General features: G+C 41.7%; 1 protein-coding gene across 3 annotated transcripts in view; it reads left to right on the top strand.

Moving 5' to 3' along the window:
• rnf123 (ring finger protein 123) overlaps positions 1-23,900 on the top strand; it is a 197,571-nt gene that overhangs the window by 6,254 nt on the left and 167,417 nt on the right. For all 3 annotated transcript variants that reach the window (XR_014601226.1, XM_084063529.1, XM_084063530.1), the window contains exons 4-21: positions 1,009-1,088; positions 2,928-3,025; positions 3,212-3,266; positions 4,577-4,662; positions 4,858-4,944; positions 5,162-5,229; positions 5,711-5,836; positions 7,371-7,485; positions 8,788-8,892; positions 9,760-9,885; positions 10,161-10,253; positions 11,400-11,475; positions 12,339-12,454; positions 12,956-13,055; positions 13,887-13,948; positions 14,623-14,694; positions 15,097-15,217; positions 19,607-19,708. Coding sequence is in view for 2 of the 3 variants with exons in the window: in XM_084063529.1 (XP_083919655.1) it covers positions 1,009-1,088; positions 2,928-3,025; positions 3,212-3,266; positions 4,577-4,662; positions 4,858-4,944; positions 5,162-5,229; positions 5,711-5,836; positions 7,371-7,485; positions 8,788-8,892; positions 9,760-9,885; positions 10,161-10,253; positions 11,400-11,475; positions 12,339-12,454; positions 12,956-13,055; positions 13,887-13,948; positions 14,623-14,694; positions 15,097-15,217; positions 19,607-19,708 (1,688 nt within the window). In the remaining variant the exon portion in view is untranslated. The remainder of the gene's footprint in view (positions 1-1,008; positions 1,089-2,927; positions 3,026-3,211; positions 3,267-4,576; positions 4,663-4,857; positions 4,945-5,161; positions 5,230-5,710; positions 5,837-7,370; positions 7,486-8,787; positions 8,893-9,759; positions 9,886-10,160; positions 10,254-11,399; positions 11,476-12,338; positions 12,455-12,955; positions 13,056-13,886; positions 13,949-14,622; positions 14,695-15,096; positions 15,218-19,606; positions 19,709-23,900) is intronic.

The following is a 23,900-nucleotide window of genomic DNA, read 5'->3' as shown; positions in this document are numbered from 1 at the left end:
TTTAAACATGGACCTTTTTAACAACGAGTTCGTTATTCTTGCGCCTTTAAAAAAAAATAAAAAATGTTTTAGTAGGCTCCCATGTAGTTGTTTGGTTACCTTTGCTGTTTTTATGCCAATGTTTTTAAGCCCTGTAGCACTTTGAGGTTTGCGATAATGTAAAGTGCGTTTATTAATAAAATGTATTTATAATATTATTATTGTTACGTCTGACTCTGAAACCCAACAGCAGGCATATATCCAGGTGAACATTTCAGTCATGAGACTGGCTAGGGTTATTGGATTATGGACTTGTGCTTTTGAGTTGATATGTGCTTTTGAGGTCTTCTTGAGCAACATTTATGGTGGTGTGTGTGTGTCTATGTATAGAGCTGCTGGAGGTAACCTGAAACTAGTGGGCTTAAGTCACTGGCTTTAGGCCACTGTAACACTAGTCCAGGTCAGGGTGTCTCCCCCAAACACAGACTTTGGAGGTCAGGCCGAGTCTCTTACCAACATAGCTAACATGTAAAGTCATCATAGCCAAGCTGCTTTAGCCAGTTCAATGGAGTTGCCCCATCCAGAGTAACCCAATTCATTCCTCATTTAATATCTCTTTTTTTACTTTTTAATTGAATTGGGTAAATATTAGACAGAACCAATAGTTCTACCGACACCTACATTTATTGTAATTTGGACGGAATCAATAAGGAAGTTCAAGATGGGACCACACAGCTTATTTCATTTGATGTGGACAAGGTGCCTATCCTACAGCAGTTTAGTGTGTATCCCAGATGTGTGATATGACACATCTGTAAACAGATTCATGAAACATTGCAACATTGGCATCACAGTTGAAAATGTTCTAAACATTTTTGTATGACTGTTTAATGTGTTCTTCTAGCTCCATAAATTCTTAAAAGCCTCTGCAAAATCAACTGAAATGAGCTCTGGTGACTTCAGCCAGTCATTAAAGAACATTATTTGTGGTTCCTCTTACTCACTTTTGTTAACCCCTCTCTTCTTAAGGAAACCTCTGGGGTTCCAGGATCTTGGGGCTCATATTGAACAACTTTTGTCTGAGGGAGAACCCACCGAGGACAGCAGAGGTACGTACGCACGCATGCAGGCACACACGCACACGCAATTGTATACATAGACGCACGCACGCACACACACATACTGTACTTGTGATACCTTCTACACGCACGCACACACACATACTGTACTTGTGATACCTTCCACATAGACCTACAGTACGTATAGGTTGATGCCTCCTCACAGACACATGCACAGAATGTCTCAAGAACACACGCAACATAGATATTATGGCCTCACAGTTTGCCCTTTTCACATTTTCCTCATACACACACACACACACACACACACACACACACACACACACACACACACACACACACACACACACACACACACACACACTTACGACGCCAGGGGCAAATTTTCAGGCTGATCATAATTGTAGCTATTTGAGCAATTATTTTTTCCTTACTGTCCTTCAGGGTTCCCTTGAGAGACTAACTGGGTGTCATGTTGTAATTAACCACATGCTTAAAATGAGCCAAGATTTTACGTTATTCATTAAATCATCCTTTCCAAAGCACACAGACATCTTTCACTGTCTCACCAGAAGCAATCTGCCCATTACATTTTGAGATCACTTGTATGCAAGTGCAGATTTTGGTGGTGGCGCTAGACTAGAGGACAGTCCACTGGGTCACAAAAATCACTAAGAGTCATCCTGTGGCAATCACGACGGTGCACAGCAAATTCCATGGCAGTCCAGCCTGTATTGTTGAGATATGATGCACAGACGGCCAGATGGACTGCCATTACCATCCTGAGAGCCCTGCTGCTAGCGGGGGTAAAAACAATGGAGACTACAAATACAATAAGAATCACTTGTCCTGGCATGTGGGAGAGGAATGAAGCCCAGGGTTCCCATTTAGAATACCCTAATTAACATCTGTATAAAGTACGCAAACATATCAAGTAAATATATTTTCTGTCTGGGTTATCACCACATTGCACGCCACATCGTACTCTTTCACACTACTTCCTTAAATAGAGCGGTCGCTTTTTTATATGGACTATGGGGTGTAATCGGACCCAGTTTCCCATAGTATTTTCATTCTAAAATGTATTGCCCTGCGATTATAGATTATACATTCATGACTGGCTTATGTCACTTTTGACTGGTTCAAAAAATAGCACAACAATAGTGCTCTGCATATGATGTTCCCTTAAATTGGTTACATTAAATGGGGTACATATTGTATAATTTCAAAAGCGTGTTAGTTTCAAACTCCCACAGCATGTCTCACTTCAGCTCTAATTTCCTCTTTCAATGTTTGCTGTCCTTCTGTTGAGGGCTGCTGTATTATATCCCCAGGGCCTTGGACAAAATGTGAAGTCTAATAATGGTGGCAAGCGTGGCTTTCCTGTGGATCACTGCCGTTATGTTGATGACATCATATTGACATATGATGTCAGTCTTGCCCAAATATGGATGGACAGTGTATCTGAGATGACAAATTCACAATGTGAAAAAAATCATTCCATGCCCTTCTGGCAGCGTGCACAAGAAGATTGGCGCTGATCATCCCCATTGTATGCAAGATTAGCCACAGATGGACACGCAGACCCTCTACTTCTAGATGGCTCGGAGCCATGCCGTAAAAAAAGAAAGATTGCTCTTTATGAGCTCCCTCGGGCCCCACTAGGCTCGCAGCCCAGGCAGCTGTCCTGGTTGTCCCCCAACGGAACCCTACTTCCGTCTTTTACAGAGGAGCTACTGGTCCTGCTGTAGCAAGTTAATAATATTCATTCATAAATATTTGACTGAATGTGGATAAAAAAAAAGAAAACAAACTAAACAAACAAACTACGGAGGCTTGATGATGTTTGATGTCTCTCTGTCTCTACAGATCAGCTTATAGAAGGTCGTCTGGGTCCTCAGACAGTTGTACTAGATCACACCAGCGGCTTTGAAGGACTACTTTTTGTCGATGACGACCTACTAGGGGTGAGATTTGTATATGTTTTTATTCCATTAATGGTTTATTCCCACATTTGTTTGTGTGTGCATGATGTCAGCCGTTCCACAAAACCACAGAAGATGTTGTTTAAGTTTGTAGATGGCTTTTTAGAAAGTTGGATTTAATTACAATATGAGTGACTTGCTTTTCTCTCTCTCTCTCTGTACTTGTAGGTGATCGGTCATAGCAACTTCAGCTCCATCAGAGCTACTACATGTGTATACAAAGGTAAGTACTCAGTTAGTTTAATCCTCCTTTTTTGGATATAGATTGAACAATCCCAGATTATCACATAAAATGTACTGCGATGGGCTGCATGATCTAGACAATTAATTGTTTGAGTGCTGACAACAATCATTTGCTGTTGTCAGCAGTCAAACAATTAACACTTAGTCTAGGGGGAAATTATCCTACTTCTCACTTGATTGATTACATTCGTACCAATGAGCTTATGTTTTCATTCGCTAGGAAGGTTCATTTAGTAAATAATGGTCCATTTTGTAGTGAAATATCTGATACCGTGGACTACTGCAACAAGGCGGAATAATGTGTCTGACTATTGCCACCTTCTGGTTCAATTATGGTTCTCATTGGTCGGATCGGCGGTGCAACGTAGGTGTGAGGCCCGAACCTCTAGTAACAGAAAAGGCCCAGTCACCTTTAGTTTGAAGGCGTGTGGGGAGAATTGCAAGGAGCTTGCCCAGATACACCAAAGAAGACTGACGTCATAGATGACTGATATCACAGGCTGGCCTCATGAAAGTCTGAGATCCACATTGTAGCCACGCTGTTCTCATGTGGATCGCAAGATCCACATAATTCAGTTATTTTTGGGGCGGTGTAGCCGCCCCCTATAAGTGAGTTTTGGACACTGACCAATCCTGCACCGTGATTGGCCAATAGTCTACAACGCATTGTATACCCCTAACCCTTCCATTGTTAATGCAAATCGATACTTTTGCAAAGTCAGCCAATCACTACAGCTAGTGTCATCACCACTAACTGTAATGTGATTGGCTGACTTTGCAAATTCAGGACTGTGATTGGCTAGCGAAACACATGACACATGTGCAGCCCTATGAATAGCAGTATGGACTTTAAAAAAGGTCATTTATCCTTTTTTAAAGTGAGTCATGTTGTGATGACCACACACCGCCCACTTCACACTGGGTGTGATTTTTACAGTCTGAATGAGAAACTTAAGCAGTTGAGCTCTAACTTGAATGTTTCATGCGAACGCCATGTGTTTTCACATTAAAGGAAATACATATGTATACACGGTTGCCTTTTAAAAAAAAGTTATGTGAGATAGGAGATTATACAACACATCAACCTACACACCAGCATGCCAACAGTGGTCACTCAGTTGTGTCTGCTGCACCCCCTAACAAAACAGGTTTACAAAATTATACTATCCAATAGCCTATGTTTAGCACAATAAATTGCTTCCTTAATCTGGTTTCTTAGTCATTTCATGAAATAAGCTATTTAACATGTCATGCCTAGGATGTAATATCTGTCCTGTGTTTGGTCTCCAGGGAAATGGGCCTACGAGGTACTGATCTCATCCCAGGGCCTGATGCAGATAGGATGGTGTACACTCAACTGTCGCTTCAACCAGGAGGTACACACACACACACACACACACACACACACACACACACACACACACACACACACACACACACACACACACACACACACACACACACACACACACACACACACACACACACACACACACACACACACACACAGACACATAAAGTAGCACTTAAGTGATCATGGATACATCTGTCTTTGTGTTCTTTCATCATAGGAGGGTGTAGGGGACACTCCAGACTCATACGCATACGATGGGAACAGAGTGCGCAAGTGGAATGTAACCACCACTAACTATGGCAAGGTGAGGAATTAGTTGATAAAATAAAAGATAGGTAGATCTCTATAATGAAGTCATTCATTATCTACATCATTACAATAAAGTGGTGAAGGTATTATTTATTTGTTATTGTTCAATATTCTTTAAGAATTATATATGCTGATGTTGCCACTTGCCAAACATTGTTTTGGACACTATTCAACATGGAAACATGTGTGCTTTATAAAACATCTTCTTTTAGTCATGGGCTGCAGGAGACATTGTGAGCTGTCTGATAGACCTGGATGAGGGAACCATTACTTTCTGCTTGTAAGTCAGAGTCTCTCCATTTTATTACATTGCCTAAAGGAACACTTCATCCATTTTCACCCGCTTATAATTGGTCCTCACTAATGCTCATTATAAGAGGGTAACATTCCCGTCTGCTCGCTCTGCATTTCAGAGCAGGGCATTAGTGAGGATCCAATTATGGAGATGTTGAAAAAAGGCTAAATGTTCCTTTAACTCAGTTAACATCACATAACAGTAATTCTGTTATCTTACTATTGATATGTCAGTTACATTGCTGTTATACATGGTAAAGAAATGTGTCTCTGTGTGTGGTATTTGTTTGGTATTGGAACATAATACATCATAAATGTATTGTTCGACATGTTTAGAACGCATTGTTGCTACTCAAAATATATTTTGGTCTCGTTGTGTGTTTAGTTTTCTATATACCGGTAGTAGTCAATTTGTGCTTGAAGTCAGGTACTATAACATAGTCTGGATGCGTTTTGTGTTGCCCCAGGAATGGCCAGTCTCTGGGCACAGCCTTCACAAACATTAAGATGGGTCCAGGCATCGCCTACTTCCCTGCCATCAGCCTCTCCTTCAAAGAGTCAGTAGCTTTCAACTTTGGCAGCAGACCTCTCAGATATCCTTTCAACTCAGCAGAAATCACACAATGTATTTGTATTGTGTGAGTGAATGACTGGTTGAGTTTTTATGAAGTCTCCGTGCGTCTGCACCTAATCTCACAAACCACTGTCAGTGCCAAATGGCTGCCAGTAGGTCAAGGAGACATGGGATGTGTTTTTACATTGATATTATGGGATGTGTCTTTAGATTGATATTATGGGATGTGTTTTTACATTGATATTATGTGTCTCTTGTAGGGGTGTGCCGATATATCGTCCCGCAATATATCGCGATACGTTTTCGTGACGATATGTATCGTTTTGGGGGGAAAAAAGATCGTTTTGAAAATCTTTTTTTCTTTTTTTTTTTTTACAATAATAATAATCAGGCATGCAAACAGCCCTGAGGTGAAAAGGGTGACAACATGTTTTTTTTTTCGGGTCAGGTGTCACACTATTGCCCTATTTGGATTCAAAACGGCTATTGTAACTACAAATGTGCATGTCTGAATAATGCAAAAACAGAATTATTTGTTTGCATTAGCTTTTTTTCTCCCCCATATATTTTCATAATAAAAAAGTGCGTATCGTATCGAAGTTGTGAGCCCAATATCGTAGCATATATCGTTTCGTGAAATTAGTGTATCGGCACACCCCTAGTCTCTTGACATTTTCAAAGGAAACCAAATTATACCCACATCAACCATGGGTGCTAGGTAAAAGGCTTGAACATAAAGAACGTAGAGCCCACAGACTGAAGCTATGGTAAAAATACTTATTTATTTAGCAAAAAGTTTACAACATTTCTATCCGCTGTGGATCTTCTTCAGGTCATGCACACCTGTTGACTTTCTTATGTTGTTCCCCATTAGTGTCACTCCTACTGTGTGCCACCCCAGGCCCCATATTATCAGGTGTGACTCATTACCCTTAAAGTGACCTAGATGGGATACCATTGACTGGGTGTTTACAATATGAATACACAATACAAACCAGTTAAAAACATAACAAAGAAAAAAAGTCTAGATCTGTAGATTGTCAGACATTTATCTTGACCTGTCCTACATTCACTATTGCGCTATAGTGTCAGAGATCATGACACAATGTGTAAAGTGAAATGGGGAAGCTTTTTCATAAAGTGTCTTATTTCGTTTTTTTAAAAACCTTTTGGAGAGTTTGTAGAGTATGTGTATCATAACTTTCTCTCCTGAGTAAAACGTTGTCAATGTTGCTTCCCCCTTATAACAACATAAGAAAGTCAACAGGTGTGCATGTTCAAATGACCTGAAGAAGCTCCACAGCAGATCGTCATCATCTCAGTTGCACCATATTTGGGTAAGACTGACATTATGAATATGACGTCGTCAACATTACATCGTCAGAGATCCACCGGGACACCACAGCACCTGTATACTTCTTCATACGACACTGTCCCGCCCCGGCAATAGTTCCATTAGATTTAGATTCTTCTTTTTCTTCTTTTTTTACGACCCAGGACATTTGACAATTTTATTTAATTGAGTGTTTGTCCTTAACCTACGTGTGATTCACGTATCCTGTGGAAGGCTACCTGCCCCTTCAGAACCCACCCACCGCAGACCTGGTGAAAGCACACAAGCTACTGAGTTACATCAAGAACGTCATCTCCACCACCATAGACACACAGGTAGAAAATTTGCTTCATGTGTCAGCTTTTCCACAGGCATGTGTAGTCTGGATCTATCCCTCACCCATTGGATGAAATCCTGTCCTTTACAAAAGTGCTACTTTGTTTTTATTTTTTTAACCACTTGAACCATAGCATCTCTATTCTTGGGGGGAAACATTCGCTGAAATGATTTCCATTGAAGAGATATGGTGTAGAGCATACATGGGGAACTAGCGGCCACATGCGGCCCCCACCTTCACTTTATGTGGTCCGCAGGTTAATGTTGGAATACGTACTTATATTATTGATTTCAGCTGTTACAATTCCAAACATGCAAACATGACCCGCTTTAATTACTTCAGTCTAAATTTGTAGCTTAATGTCTAGTATTAAAATAAAACTTTATATCCAATGTATTTGTATTTATTCAAAAAGTTAGCATAAGTATAACTAAATGCATCTGAAATTAAATAAAAAGTTAACTTTTCAGGATTCCAATTCAAAAATAGCAAAAACAAAGAAATCTGGATTACAATTCCAAAATAGCAAAAATAGCAGATCTGATTTGAGCTTGTAGATCGGCTATTTTTGCTACTTGTGTGAGACATAGAATGGTGAAGTACGGCATTCATTTACGAAAAAAGCAAAAAATACGGCGATATAAGGTGTCTGCCCGACAGTATATGCAATGTGGCCCTCTGGAGTGAAGTGTGGAAACATAGTGGCCCTCCATCATCAAAGTTGCATCACTCCTGGTGTAGAGGGAAAGAATAGCGGATCAAGTACAGAGCTAACTGGGGTCAAGTTTACCAAGTATAGAGAGTTTAAGTGGTTCCCATTTCTATATTGCGGCGCTTTTGGGCAGAAACCTTGTGTCTACCTATTTTAACTTTTTATGTTTTTTCCTAAAATAATGCCCTACTCCATCGTACAAGATTGTCATGCGAAGTAGAGTCAATAGCTGATCTACAAGCAACACGTCGCATCGTGAGGTGTTGTGAGCTTGTAAATCTGCTATTTTCACTTTTTTTGGATGAATTTTGAAAGTGGTCAAGTCTGTCGTTTATTAATATTTAACCAATGAAATAGTATTAACAAGAGCTTCTGACTAAATTATTTGATCCACTGGAACACAAGTTCTCGTTTACATTTCCTGAAAAGTAACCATTTTGGACAGACAAGGTTTCTACCCGACAGCGGGGATTTGTTCATTCCATGTAGGATAAAATGTAGGAGTTTATGGGTGGAATTTCTTTCTGGTAGCTCTCCGTTTATCTCACTTGGTCATGACTTTGCTGAATCATTGTTTCTCTGCTGTAGGAGGAGAGACTGGTTGAGACTGACTGTGCCTCCTGGAGACTTCATGGAGAACCCACCATCCTCATCACCCTGGCTCACATCTTTAACCACTTTGCTCCTCTTATGGTGGGAATAGCATGCAGTGCCATTGTATTGTGTGTGCGCATTTATGACTGTATGGATGTTGCCTGATCAACTGCATAATCTTTGTGTTTAACCCATTATCAGACCATTTATTAGGTCTGATAAATGGTCTGATATCAGACCATTCATCTGGGGGTTATCAGGACCTACTGACGGAGACGACTTAAAAAGTTCAGTTTCGGACCATGATGGAGGCGCGCAGTCTCAAGCGAACTGGAGCCACGTTCGCTTGAGCCTACTCAGCGCCGTTCGAGTTATGTACCGATAGGCACAGAATCGTAAATCATGTTGTGGGTACTGCTCTGCCTCCCAAGTAGGTCAGTAGCTCTTGATTACGCCCAATGAATGGTCTGATAAATCACGGGTAGGTCAGTATGTCACCTACTCGCCCATTCAATGGTCTGATAAAACGTGATAATCTCCCATTCAATGCATTGATGGCATTCGAAGCCGGTGAAAAAGTAGTGTCTGGTGACTCATTGTGTATCAGAGGCAGCATGTGGCAGATTACTCCTACAGGCCAACAGTGGGGGTTGGCAGCAACAGGGTTGGCCGACAGATTGCTGGTGGAAATGGCAATGACCAAAGAGGGAGAACATAGAAAAAAAGAAAAGTTAAGGGATTTTTTGTTTTACTTGTTATCATAGTTTAATTAGTTGCTTTTGTAAAGAAACTCTCTGAAATAAAATGTAGTGGCAGATTATGACCTTTGACACTTGGTTGGACCATATTGAATTAACACTGCACACTTTATCAAATGTTAATAAATCTCAGTTTAGGGTTAGAGATCATTAACACCGTTGTGTCCGTTGTGTGAAGTATTAACATTGTTCCAACGTGTCCCCATAGTGTAAAGTGTACCTCGTGGAGGATGTGTTGATGAACTTCCTGTTGGCCATACTGGAGGGTGGAGGGGCAGTGGATGAACACCCACTAATACAACAGTTGCTGGACCTCTTCTGGTTGCTGATGGAGGTACGCGCACACACAATCCAGCACACTCGCATACCGATGAATGAACATGTACACTCAAAAATATATTTTAACATGTTTATTTGCAATAATGTGCGTTTGTGACTAAATCCCAAGTCACACCAGTGCCTCGGCACACTGTTTGAGAACCACTGACTTAGAATATCCTGCAGCAGTTAGAGTAAGGGGAGTACACTAGTTGCAGGATGAAGGGACTAGGGAGTAGTAACTGCCTAAGAGTTTTGTTGTCCTTGACTCTGTTTGTGGGCTCCTGGTAGGACTATGAGGTCAACGAGTGCCTGAAGCAACTGATGATGTCCTTGCTGAGGGCCTACCGCTTCTCTCCCATCATCCCAGACCTGGGCTTTCAGGTAGGACTGTTCACTAAACTCAGGGAACCAGTCTGATTTAGTAGCTATTAAATATTACTCTTGTGTTCTGGCTATAGAGCTGACCACCTTATGTTCTCCAGTAAAAGAGTTTGTGTCACCAAGAGTAGATTTCACAGGTTTACCAATTTATTTTCCATTCACCATGGTTTCTGACAAAGCAAACAAGTGGAACAAATTAACTGGCATTTAGACAATAAATAGAACATATGAAACAATTATATTATTGCAAATTAAGTCAAATATGAAAAGTAATCAACATATAGAAAACAAAGCACAATACATTCAAGTCAACACAGAACAAAGGCTTACATTAGTCATGAATGCATGGGCTGGAGTAGTGAATGCTGCATGTGTTCTCAGTAAATATACAGGACTGAATGAGGGTTTTTGTAGGGACACACCCGGACTGTCATTGGTCAATGAGTCAAGTGGTGATGGCAGACACCTGTCTGCCATTGACAATGATGAGTGAACTGTCTATCCGAGGCTGCCACTAGACAGCGTAGAGGAAATTCTCAACAGTAGCAGAGCAGTGTTATTTTTTGTCACTGCGCCATACAAAGTCAGCTGGTCTGACTGAATGAATTTCTAAGCTACTGTTCTGGTGACCTTCCTTGGTAATTGTTTAGAGATGAAGACCCTGCTTTCTGGGCTGATGGGTAACCCAGTTTGGATAGGAATGAATCATGTCAGTGACTTCTTCTTGACGCTTTACAAATACATCTCCCATCTTTCTTAATTTAGGGAAAAATCTAAGGCGAGTAAACCACTCACTCCTTTTAGTTAGATAGATTGGCCTTTATTTGATCCTTTTTTATTTTGATCCTCTTTATTTGATGGGGAAATTCAGGTCTCATCACAGAGGATAAGAAAAGCTACAGCCTCAAGACACTCTTTTATTCTGTAGAATAAATAAAATGTTCTGCATGTCAACTATGAATGTGTCCAGAATTGACAAACTCTAAAGCAGAGAAGGGATTTCAGTTCAGAGAGATAGAATATTAAATGCCTAAAATTGGTTGAAGTGAAATATTTCAGATCCTAATGTAACTTTTCATCATACATCAAAATATGTAATTAGAACCAACATGAAGACTGATTCGTCAATTACTTTTTTTCTTACAGATCCACTATCTGCGTCTTACCACAGCCATCCTGCGCCATGAGAAGTCCAGGAAGTACTTGCTCAGCAACGTCCTATATCCTTGTGTAGTTGAGTCCCAAAATGTCACTTGAACTTAATGGACATGGACTAAATGCTAGTGCAGTACTAAATCAATAAATGTCTCAATAAAGGACATGTCTCAATAAAGGGCAAGATTTGTAGAGAAAACCGAGTACTAAACTTTGAGCAGTTACAGGTTTTTTTCCCCAATTACATTTCTGGGTAACCGGAACAGCTGCCCCAATCTAATTGCCCCCATTTTTTTCGCAGAATGCTCAGCCCCAGCGAGGCGGAATACTCGGTCCGCTTGGTGAGACTAAACTATAGCCCCTAATATTAAGTTAGAAAGTAGTTAGGCAAAAATCAGATGAAACGCCAGCGGCGTGCCGTCTGAAGCAGACTTGAGCCACGAGAGGCACCGACGAGTGAGCCATTAGGCGAGCGAGTGGCGCCCTGCCAAACGTTGTGAAGTCTTCTTCAGCCGACTCATCACCGTTTCGAGTTACGTAACGAAAGGTACAGAATAGTAAATCATCGCCCCCTCCCCTAGTCTCGGTTTCCCCAAGACGTCAAAGGTTTGGGACGAGTAGGTTTTGGTGGCCAGAAATACGTGGGTCCGACTCCGACCGTTCCGAGGTTGCCGGATTTGACTGAGCCGAGTAGGTTTTGGTGGCCAGAAATACGTGGGTCCGACTGTTCCGAGGTTGCCGGATTTGACTGGGCCGAGTGGCCAGAAATACATGGGCCCGACTGTTCCGAGGTCGCTGGATTTGACCCGGGCAGAGTAGGTTTGGAGACGATCGTTCTTGTATTCCATTTCTGCTGTAGAATTGAAAGTGTATTTTTAACCTTATTCAAGAAAGAACAGTGGTTTTGAAATCTTTAACATAAAGTTACATTTGACGTGCTGCGTTCTGTAGTGTTCTTTTACATCAAGACTCCTCTGAGAGTGAAAGAGGCTGGTCTGGAAGAGCTCATACCAACAACCTGGTGGCCGACACGCTTCGACAAGGAGGTGAGACTGACTGACTCGCTGACTGTGTTGCTGACTAACTGCTAGCTTCCTGTTTGACTGCTTTTCTGGTTACATGTTTGAGTGACCTTTGACCTTGTGAGTAGAGTGACTGAGCATGGCCTATTAAACATTGATCAACACCACTTAAGTCCTATACAGTATACTTTGTTGATTGGGGTCCGCCAGGGCTCTGTACTTGGCCCCCTGCTTTTTTCCCTCTTCACTAAATCTCTTTGCTGAATACAAGTGAACTTGTAGTTATTTTCACTGAATGCTTGCCTATTATTACATGGCCAGAATAGGGACGAAAGGGTCCATGTAGTAAAGCCCTATATACTTCATTGCTTGTAGATCTGCTATTTTTGAAAAATGCTGAATTTATTTATTGCCCCCCTTTTTTTGGACACATTCTGACACATCTTTACAAATGTCCCCCAAATAAGGATGCCACGTAAATGTGGTTAACATTTGCTCCTCTGCCCCGTTCTGCTCTCCACACAGGGGAAAGATGAACGAGAGCCTAAAGATGAGAGTGCAGACGAGCGTTTAAGACGACGGGCGTATGAGAGAGGCTGTCAGAGATTGAAGAAGAGGATTGAAGGTTTGGAGTGTTTATCAGCTTTGTGTTACGTTTATTTTATAGTTTTTAAGTTAGACTTGATGGAGTGGATGATTCTGCCCTCCTCAGCAATGCCCTAATTCACAGTATTTATGCATATTCACACCTGGAAGCTAATCTGGTCTTCCATTGTTGGCTCTTGGCTGCAGTACAACTTCATCGACCTGTCCTTATCCTTATCCTTATTTACTGTTATCTAAACTGGCAAGGCTGCTCAGGAGAGATGTCAATAAAGAATTCAATAAATACATTAATAGATGGGCAACAGTCACATCCATTAGCCATGTGTTAACCCATTGAGACCTGAAGCCGATTCTTCATGTCTCCTAAATCCCAACAGTTTTCTGAAAAACCTATATAAGTGGTGTTCAATCTTTTTCATGTCAAGGACCCCCAAAATTATATGTATTTGGCCGTGGACCCCCATCAAAATATTTTGTTCCAGGAACCCCCAGAAGCAAAGATTTGAGTTAAAAATGTTCGCTTTAAAAATATATATATTCAGAAGATTTGCACACATTTTCACGATTTTTCAAAAATAGCAGATCTACAAGCTCATAGCGCGGCACTCGGTGCCGCGCTATGAGCTTGTATATCTGCTATTTTTAAATAGCCCAAAGTGTAAAATAATGCTTTTTAGCTCAAATCTAAAAATGACACAGTTCCAGGTCTTAATAGGTTAATAGATGGGCAACAGTCACATCCATTAGCCATGTGTTAAATTAGCAATCAGCCATGTACAGACAGGTAAGGCTGGATATAAGTATACATATGTTTAGTGTAACAGGAAACTTCTCCTCTCCTCTCCTGTAGTGGTGGAGGAGCTTCAGGTGCAGATCCTAAGGTTGCTTCTCAACAACAAAGACAAAGGGACGGTACGTGCACTTTGTCATACAACTTCCAGTTTCTGCCCAGCCATCTGATTGATCAAAGATAACATTTTCCGGTTTCCCCAAATTTCCCCGAATTATTGTCATTTCAGCTTTAATGGTTGGTCTGCTAATTTCTTTGGTAACCAGTGACCTAGCTACCATATGTTATTGTTATCTATTGTTAATATGTTTGTAATCCAATTTGGTACTTTGCTCCAGTGCCTCACATCATACCCATAATGATATTAACATCATTCTTCATTTTGTATTTCTTTTTAATCAGCACTAAAAAGGCAAGGTATAATAAACATATAAGCCACAGGTGATCATAAAATCCAAACCGACTGATCCCAGAGATACAGTGGCAAACTCACAATACACAATTAGGACTATATGTACCGTGTTATTAGCATTGTGTGATTGGATGGAGACAGGGCTAGGTCAAATAAGTAGACAAAATCCAGTCTCATTAAACTTGATCACTGACTGGGATGAACTGATTAATTTAGCTTACCTTCCAGGCTTCCATGCAATAGTAATAGCTAATTTAATAGCGTCTCATAAAGACTTTTTAATTCAGACCTCAGTCGAAGTTCTTTATGCATGGTGTATATACAGTATGTGTGTGTTCAGAAGAATACATTTTGTCCCTTATTCTCGCACTCTCTGTCTTTCAGGGTGAAGCCTCGCGGTACATCTTCTTGAACAAATTCAGGAAGTTTCTCCAAGAGAATGCCAGCAATAGAGGGGTAGGAACTCCTATGGAAAGATAGGCAGACAGATGGATTGACAGATAGAAAGAGATTATACAATACATGTGGACCCATTGATCTTGTGTGCCTGCATGTGTCATACACTAGGTGTCAGTATGTTCCTGCACCAATGTCACTAAGACCAAAAAACGTGTGTGTGTGTGTGTGTGTGTGTGTGTGTGTGTGTGTGTGTGTGTGTGTGTGTGTGTGTGTGTGTGTGTGTGTGTGTGTGTGTGTGTGTGTGTGTGTGTGTGTGTGTGTGTGTGTGTGTGTGTGTGTGTGTGTGTGTGTGTGTGTGCGTGCGTGCGTGCGTGCGTGCGTGCGTGCGTGCGTGCGTGCGTGCGTGCGTGCGTGCGTGCGTGCGTGCGTGCGTGCGTGCGTGCGTGCGTGCGTGAGCAGCACCCCACAGCACTATGTCCTCCAGAGTACATGGTGTGTTTTCTCCATCGTCTTATCACTGCTGTGAGGATGTACTGGGATGAAGGCAAGAGGAAGACCCCCAGCAGCATCAACAGTGAAGGTAAGGCAGTGTTCTAATCATCATAAATGCAATCCTATATACATTGTGTAGCTGACCAGGGTCCCTCAGGGCTCTATACTATAAGTCCACCCCCCCCCCCCCAACACCAAATCATTTAGCCGAAAATAGCCGATCTGCAAGTTCACAGTGTGTGAGCATATCATTTTCATGTACTAATACAAGTAAGACGCGCGAACACTGGAAGCGAACGCAGCTCGAAAATGTTGTGTATTTACGGACTTGTAATCCGTGTTATTTCACCGTGATGGGGAGAGCGTAGAGAGAAAGTCACGTCTGCCTTCGCCTCGTATTGAAGTGAATGGGGGGGGGGGATATATGGTTCTCCTGTGCACAGAGTTTCGGAGTTCCTAGTCATCTATGCACGGAATTGGCGTTTGTCATTCCGTGGCATGGCTGCACACAGGCAGCGACACAGACGGAGACACACACAACCCGAGCACGATATCATAGTAAGCTACATCGGTTTCTATTCATAAAAATGCTTTAAAAATATATAGATAGATATAGACCAAAGTCTGTCTGTTTGCAAACTTGAGTATCTGCCAATACCGATACCAATGCAATACCTACCTCTGTTAAAACAGAATTTGTCTGAATGAACTTTGCTTAACCTAGCTATATAATAAACATCATGCTCATATGGGAAACAAATAAATATATAAATTATAGCATATCCAATATAAATATGTACAGTGGAACACTGTACGGTAGACATGGCATCTTAAGGCACCCACAACTGAAACTCTAGGCTATTACACCTGTCAAGTTAGAATAAACTATAGCCCCTAATATTAAGTTAGAAAGTAGTTAGGCAAAAAACAGATAAAACAACAGCGGCGTGCCATCTGAAGCAGACTAGGCTATTACACCTGTCAAGTTAGCTTCACTTGGAAACAAATATATTATTGCGAAGGCGCGCCTCCGCCCAAGTGGAGCTTACTATGAAAGTCTGCTCGGCTTGTGTGTGTCTGTGTGCAGTGCACTGCCTGGGTGCGGCCAACAGAGTGCGGCAGAGTGCAGCCAGCTACAGTCAAAACACAAACACACACACACACACAAAGTCTGTAAATATACAATATTTTCGAGCTGCGTTCGCGCGTCTTACTTGTATACTGTATATCTATGGGTCTATTTAACCTCTGTGACTGAATTGTGAAACTAAACATTATTATGCAAATATTATTACAATGTGAACTAAAATAAGTTTGGTTCAAGTTTACCCCTAGCATAATAAGACATAGCAGTAGCTGCCTAACCTTTAAAACATTTCCCAAAAACCACTAGCTCATCTTTTTTACAGTCCCTATGTAACTTGCAGTACGTTTGTTCACTTCTTCTAACCTTGGGGGCCAGATTCTTTTTTAGAAAGATTAGCATTCCAGCCTGCTCAGCCGTCAGCCTGCTCCTCCATTCATCGATAACAATAGAGACTGTGCTGAAGAGCCTCACGCTCTCTACACTTGAAGGTGCACAGAAAATGTAATTGCCAGGGAGGGCAGTCTAGGTTTTTTTAAACTTTCTAGTACTGCAGTGTATTGTCAGAAGGTCAAATAGTTGTCTCTGAGGTAGCTCTGCTATTCAATGAGTACACTTGTGGTGGTTGACACAGGACTTCCAGGTTCTATTGTACTTTCCTCCAGGATTTAATTAAAAATACTTTCAAGTCTTTCAGTCCCATGGAGTCTTCTTTGCTGGCTCTGAGGCTCTGACTTCTGATGTGGTCCTCCTCAGCACTTCTACTATCTTCCTTACCTCTGAATGCATCCTTTGCATTTGTGAAGTACATTTAAAATGAGCCTACCCTTAATGCAAAGTGATTCATCCAATTCTCAATGCGGCTGAAAAACCATACAATAATGAGCCTGCCCCGACCCATACGCGAAAAAAACCCGGTATTGCCAGAAAGTTAGCGACTCAAATCGAGAGAGAGAGAGGATTCAAAGAGCAATGCCAAGAGAGAGAGAGAGAGAGCAATCCGGGGAGAGAGATGGAAAAGAGAGAAAGAGAAGAGATAGTTTATTTACACACACACACACACACACACACACACACACACACACACACACACACACACACACACACACACACACACACACACACACACACACATTGGTTAGTCAACGCAGGTAGAGCCCCAACAGGACCTGCCTCTGGAGAGGAAAAAGAGACAATGATAGATGGCCATGAGAGGGCCTTATATACTCCCCAAAATCACCTCAACACAGGTGTAACAAGTTGGCCTGACGGCCTGTCCCACTCTGACAATCTCTAAGCCTGCTGGCTAGCCAAAAGTTAGGCAAAGGGGCAGGGCCATCACGGGACGACAATAAAAAAAATATTAAATTAATATACATATTTTTAATTAAATGTATTTAAATTCCTACCCGACCAGTTAGTATACGTTTTTGGCCGGAACCCATTGCAGCTCTACAAAACACACACGCACGCACTGAATCAGTGTCTTTATATCTTGGATCCAGTAGCATTGCAATCGAGTGTAATAGCTCAGAATACACATCTCAGACACATCTGTTCGCAGCCTCAAGGAGGATGCCTTTCATCTTCTTAATTCCCTCATTGGCCTCGTTTTCTAACGTGTTTAAGGACACTGACAATGGGGATGACACAATATGCAGATGAAGAGCTTACCTCCGTTGTCAACTTCTCAAATGGAGCTAGAGCTGCGACCATCTTTTAGAGTACCCCCCACTGGTTTGCAGTCAATGTGGTTGGCAGGTGGTACTTCTCTGTACTGTATGCGCACAGGGCCTGTTTCGGTGCAACAAGTCTCTTGTACAGTTACTGGTTGCAGACGCTTGGGGCCGTATCTTCTTGAATGTCTTCCAAGTGTATGCTTGAAGTGTACCGTAATCTTTCTGCCGATAGCCAGTGCTCACTTATGCAGTCCCTCGTCCACAATAAGTTGCCGGGTAAACTATGCACGAAGCATCCCAAACTGGCAACTGAAGGCGATTCATTGCTGTTATTACGTTACTGGCATTGTTTCTAAAACTGCCTTATGCTTAATTTCCATGTATCATCTCCACTGGTGTAGCAATAGACTCTTCTGTGTGAAAATGTATTTAACCAGAGGCCAGACATTGAACATTGTGCCTCACTGTTCAAATAGTTCCAGAGGTTGTTGGGTGTACTCTGTGTATTTGGTTCTCTACCTCATGCCATTTCATTCCATTCAACGTTTTGTGGAATTATATTTGTGCATATAGTCAGCTAAAAACAGGCCCAAGGACATCAGGTCTAGAGACCGTAGAGAGACTAATCCAGACACAAGAGCAGTGTGAATCTAGCAGAAGTTAATTAGATTGTGACTGTGTGGGTGTGTTTGTGTGCACACACCTGTGTTTCTGTGTGAGTTTGAGTATGTAAGAAGTGTGTGTGTGTGTGTGTGTGTGTGTGTGTGTGTGTGTGTGTGTGTGTGTGTGTGTGTGTGTGTGTGTGTGTGTGTGTGTGTGTGTGTGTGTGTGTGTGTGTGTGTGTGTGTGTGTGTGTGTGTGTGTGTGTGTGTGTGTGTGTGTGTGTGTGTGTGTATATATGAGATGGCTAAGAGCAACTATTTTACTAGACACTTTTGTTTCTTTGGTTTAAAATTGGGTGTGTTGAAATGAAATCTCTCATTAAATGAGTCACTCATTTTGGTATATTAACACTGTGCTTGTGCTAGAGAAAGCCTATTTTGCTTGTTAAATTTAGTTTGACAAGTTGATCACCCAATGCTTAGCCTTCAGCATGCCACTCAATATCACCCCATTATCTCCTGCCCTCTGTAAGAGGTGTAGGGCATGTAACCCTCTGACACTCATTACAGTAAGGCATATATAGATATATTAGCTTTTGGAACAGCAGCCAACAGCTGACTGTGCATATTTCTGTGTATGTGAATCAATGCGTGTGTGCTCAGCTCATGCCTGCACTATGAGTGCTGTACCCTTCTTTCACCTATCGCCCAAGGGACCAGTTTCATAATGAAGGAAATAGCTGCAAGGACAATCATGCTCTTTTCTTCAATTACTGCTGTTGAATTATAATGAAGGTTGTTTATGATGTGTAGCTCACACATTTTCTCTGAGACTTCTCTGCCTCCTTATCCCCATTCACAACCCCCCCTTCTCTCTTTCTCTCTTTATGTCCCTTGGCGTTTCTCTTCATTTTTTCCAATGTATTCTTATGTATCTTTTCACTTCATTAACTCTTTCCTCCATACATGTCTCTTATTTTACTGTCTGTTTTTTATTTGTATTTTTATCATCTACCCTATCACTCAATCCTGTGTAATTATTTCTCTCTCTTTGTCTCTGTTAATCCTCTCCGTCCTCTCTTCAATCCCTTTCTTCTCTTCCCTCCCTCCAGAGGCCTACGTTCCTCCACAGCTCTTCTACAATGGGAAGGTTGACTACTTCGACCTGCAGAGACTGGGAGGCCTGCTCTCTCACCTTAAGAAGACACTCAAAGGTTGGTTTGTGCATAAATAAATGTTCAGTTCACTCTTGGGTGGCCAACAGCGTCATAGTAATGGCTGTTTGTTTTTTTCGTCGTTTTGAAACGGCAATCATTCATGAACATTCGAAGACCTGGTTGACAGTTAATCTAACCTTATACCTTATTATACCTTATACTTGGGCACCCTGGTGATAAATATCACTGATGATTGCTGTACCAGCTATTTGATATCAACTGGTATTGCTCTGCAATATAATAATATATGAATTCATAAATAAATGTAATTCTTGGTATTGTTGGAGGCTACTGGTAACAGCCGATTTCCTGTATGAGTTTGTATGCTTCTCAGTGTAGCTATTGGAAGCTCCAGTAGATGGGGCAATTGCTTTTTGTTTTCACAAACACCACACTACAAGCAAATTATGATCACCCTTAACCACTCAACTTTGTTGACCGGGGTTCGCCAGTGGTCTGTACTTGTCCCATCCTTTTTTCCCTTCACACCAAATATCTGCCAAAAATGTGCCACAACACGTTGCAACGTGATGCGTAGTGAGCTTGTAGATTGCCTATTTTCATTGAATGTTTGCCTATTATGTCACGCCCAAGAAAATGGACGTTAAGGTTCATTTGGTTAATACTTGTGTATTGACATATTAGAAATTGTTCTTTTTATGCAGGAACCAAAGATGATGATTATCCAGTTTCCTTTTTTTTGGTCTGTATTCATCCCCACCTGTTTTTCTTACTTTACTCTTACTTCATACTTTATTTTACCCCCTTTTTCTCCACAATTTAGTCATTATACCAATCAATTCCTCCACACACACATTTACCATTGTGTACAGTTTGTAGCGTTTCATCATTTTGAAGTGTACATCACACACTTGCTTCCCTTCAGTTTGTTACAGTTTGTCTCCAAAAAGTCAGTGCTTCAGGGAGTGATAGAACTGCCATTGTTTTGTAATTACAGAGCGTGTTTTGAATAAGCTTGGCCGCAAAATGTACACAACACTGCCAAGAGAGTGTCAAATGAGAGAGTGTGAGAGAGACAAATGAACGCAGAACATTTTATTGTGTATGCACTCTTTTCATAGGGAGCAACAGAATCATGAAACACTCAAGTCCGCCACACGTTGTTCTCGCTCGACAGCATCACTGAAGTAAATTGAGGTGTCCTTGCTGTCTGAGGCGTCAGGTTGAGGATGGGGAAGCGAAGCATGGCCCTTTGTTGTAATTGTCAGGTAGGCAGCAGGCAGACAGCTATATGATGTGGACTGATAATCCCCAACAGACTGTTTTCTGTACTGGCAATACGCCAGTAAGAACACAGAGGCATGGCTGGAATAAATTACCTGCTACAGAGCCATTTCAGTTTTTCATTTAATTAAATGTTTAAGTAAATCTGAAGCAAGTTTATTTTCCGTACAGAGGAGTGGTAATGAAAATAGGACAATGCTGTCGTAGAAGTTCTTCTCAAGTCACTCCTCATCATAACAGCATCTTCAGACTTAAGGGTCAGTGAGGTGTCAGATCTAATGTACAAATGGAATTCTATCACTGTTGAAGTGCTCTTTTTAAACAGTTGAAGTTCTATGTATAGGTAGTTTGCTACTGAGACATCAAGTATGAAACAAAGGAGAACACAGCAATATACTACTCAGTAAAACTGAGATATGCTGGTCAATCTGCTTGCTGCAGAACTGCTTCATGCAAAACCCATTGTTTTTTATACTATGTTTTTGGAAAATGTAAAGCCTTAAGTGGTTCAAAGTTGAGGAAGGTTTCACTCAAATCTAAATGTGTATGGTTCACAGGATAACAAACAATGCTGCACCTAAATATCTACATAATTACTTTTCCAAGGTCTACCCACAAGCATTAAGTCCATTGGCTGGCCGGCTAGCTTTAAGTCCTCCCTTAAGAGCTGGCTTATTAGCAGCTCGACCTGAGGTAACCTTTTATCACTGTTTTTATTCCACGTGTTACCCCATGCTCAATGTCTGTAGCTACACACTGAAGAACGCGGTGTGCCAAATCGTCTGTACTGCAATGTGCTTTATAATTGGTCTTTGTCTGTGCAACCCTTTTTCAATTTAATTGCACACTTTTGATATCACTGACCTTAACAAGATGGGAGAGTGAAATGACTTATGTCTCACTCTCAACTGATACATCAGATCATCTCCACAGACTCGCAATATGAACCTTAGTGACCGAAGGTGTTATTAAACACAACAACCTTTTTTCAGAGTCTCAATATCAGGTTACCCACTGTCTTCATTCATTGTCAATATTAAAGATCCACACATCATCTCATCCACACGTTGTACTTTCTTTTGAGATTTCAGGGGTCATTTTCACCCTTTGCCCATTGAATAATGGCCGGCACATCCACCGGCGATTAAGCACCAGTACTCATTGTTCCTGCCCTCATTCAGAACAAGACCCCCCATATTACCCTAGCATCTTAAAAATGTAGGCGGCAAAGGTGAAAGCAATTTACTGCTTTGTTCCTTGAGATCCAGATTTACTCCTACTAAGTTATGGGAAATGGCTTTCCTGCATTTTGATGCCCACCAGCCCAGAAGGCAGAGAGGCGGAGATTATGTTTTACCCCTGTTTTTGTGTCTGTGTCTGTGTGCGCAGCTAGTCCCGGAAACGGCTGGACCTATCAATGTCAAGCTTTTTTGGGTGGAGCTAAGCCAGGTTGCTTTACATTTGGCCTATAATTCTTGAATGTAGGTTGTACAATCAAAAATGATCCCATGATTCTTGGACCATGGCATGAAACAACTCCCCATACAGGCCACATCCAATTCAGCCCATTTAGTAGTCCCCCCCTTTAGAATTTTCAAAATGCCTTTTCAAAACACACTTTCTGCTATTACTCCTACACATTTTGTCTAGAACTCACACAAATAGCTACACATCTGGAGTCACGTGATCACAGCAATGTGTCCACGCAATGCGTCTGTGGGTTCAGTCGTTCAGATGTGGCCCATATAGACCTTGTCTTTTATGAGTGCGCCGAGCTCCGCTTGGAGAGAGACTGAAGCACACGAGACCCTGTCAAACCCTTTCTTTGTCTTGTTTGGCCTCTGTCTGACCCTTTCTCTTTCTCTGTCTCTGCCCCATCTTTTTCTCATCCCTTATTTCGCCATCCTCCCCTCTCAGCTGTATTACCAGTTGCGCCCCACATGACATGCATGTAAATCAACAGTTGATTAAAGGCATCCAACCCGTCATTTACCCCAGTACATCATGGGCCCATTCATCCACACAGCAGCACGCCCCATGACGCACTAGTGCGCATATGCACTAGTGCTCATGCTATTGATTGATTACCTAACTAATCAACTCGATTGAGTGAAACACTTTCTTTTTCCATTGATGAAAAGGCTGTCGCATGGGGAAAATTGTAGATTAGTTGGATTGTTTGTACTCTTCATTGATTTTGCACCAGGGTTATATGTCCTTTGTATTTCATTTTGAAGTATGATAACAAGTGGTATTGTCCAACATACCTACAGTATATAAACCAATAAACATCATAGTGTTTTCAACAACCCAAAGGGCATGAATCTGGTGCCCAAATGACTCCGGTGAAATTGGTACTGCAAAGGTTAGTATGGAGGCCATGTTTTTATATTAGCGGCCTGCTAAATCATTTCTCGGCTTGTATTGGTTGAATGCTTGATTCAATCACTTTTTATTTTTGAATAACTAGAGTTTCGGGGGGCTACGCCCCCCTCAACCCCAGCCGCGCACGGGGCCCAGCGTGGCCGTGTGTATATTGGGGGACCCAAATCGCCGGAGTAAAACTGTGGAAAAGTTTTTTTGAAAAAGGAAAAAATTTGAAGAAATAATATTTGTTATGTTTCAGGGGGTCCACAGGGGGTCCGCGGACCCCCTGATGGTCCACTGACCCCCTGTGGAGTGTTGGGACGCGCGGGGACACCCCTGGAACATTGCGGACCATTTCGGTGTTTTTTTTTTTTTCATGAAGGTGGTTGCTTGTTTCTGGCGCTGGCTGTGCAAACCTGGCAACCCAGCGCATGCTGCCGCACGTTACACCAGAGATGGTGCCTGGAGAAAATGGTGACCAAAAAAAAAGTTTGGAAAAAAAGGAAAAAAAACCCCAGCGGCTGCGTGCTGTTGTGGTGATGAGGTCGTGCGCACGGTAAACGGTACGAAGCTGCCT

This window comes from Gymnoscopelus microlampas (genome assembly GCF_963454915.1).
Source record: "Gymnoscopelus microlampas genome assembly, chromosome: 7".
Taxonomy (NCBI): domain Eukaryota; kingdom Metazoa; phylum Chordata; class Actinopteri; order Myctophiformes; family Myctophidae; genus Gymnoscopelus; species Gymnoscopelus microlampas.
Note: the sequence above shows the minus strand (reverse complement) of the source record. Positions and strands in the feature narration are given on the sequence as shown.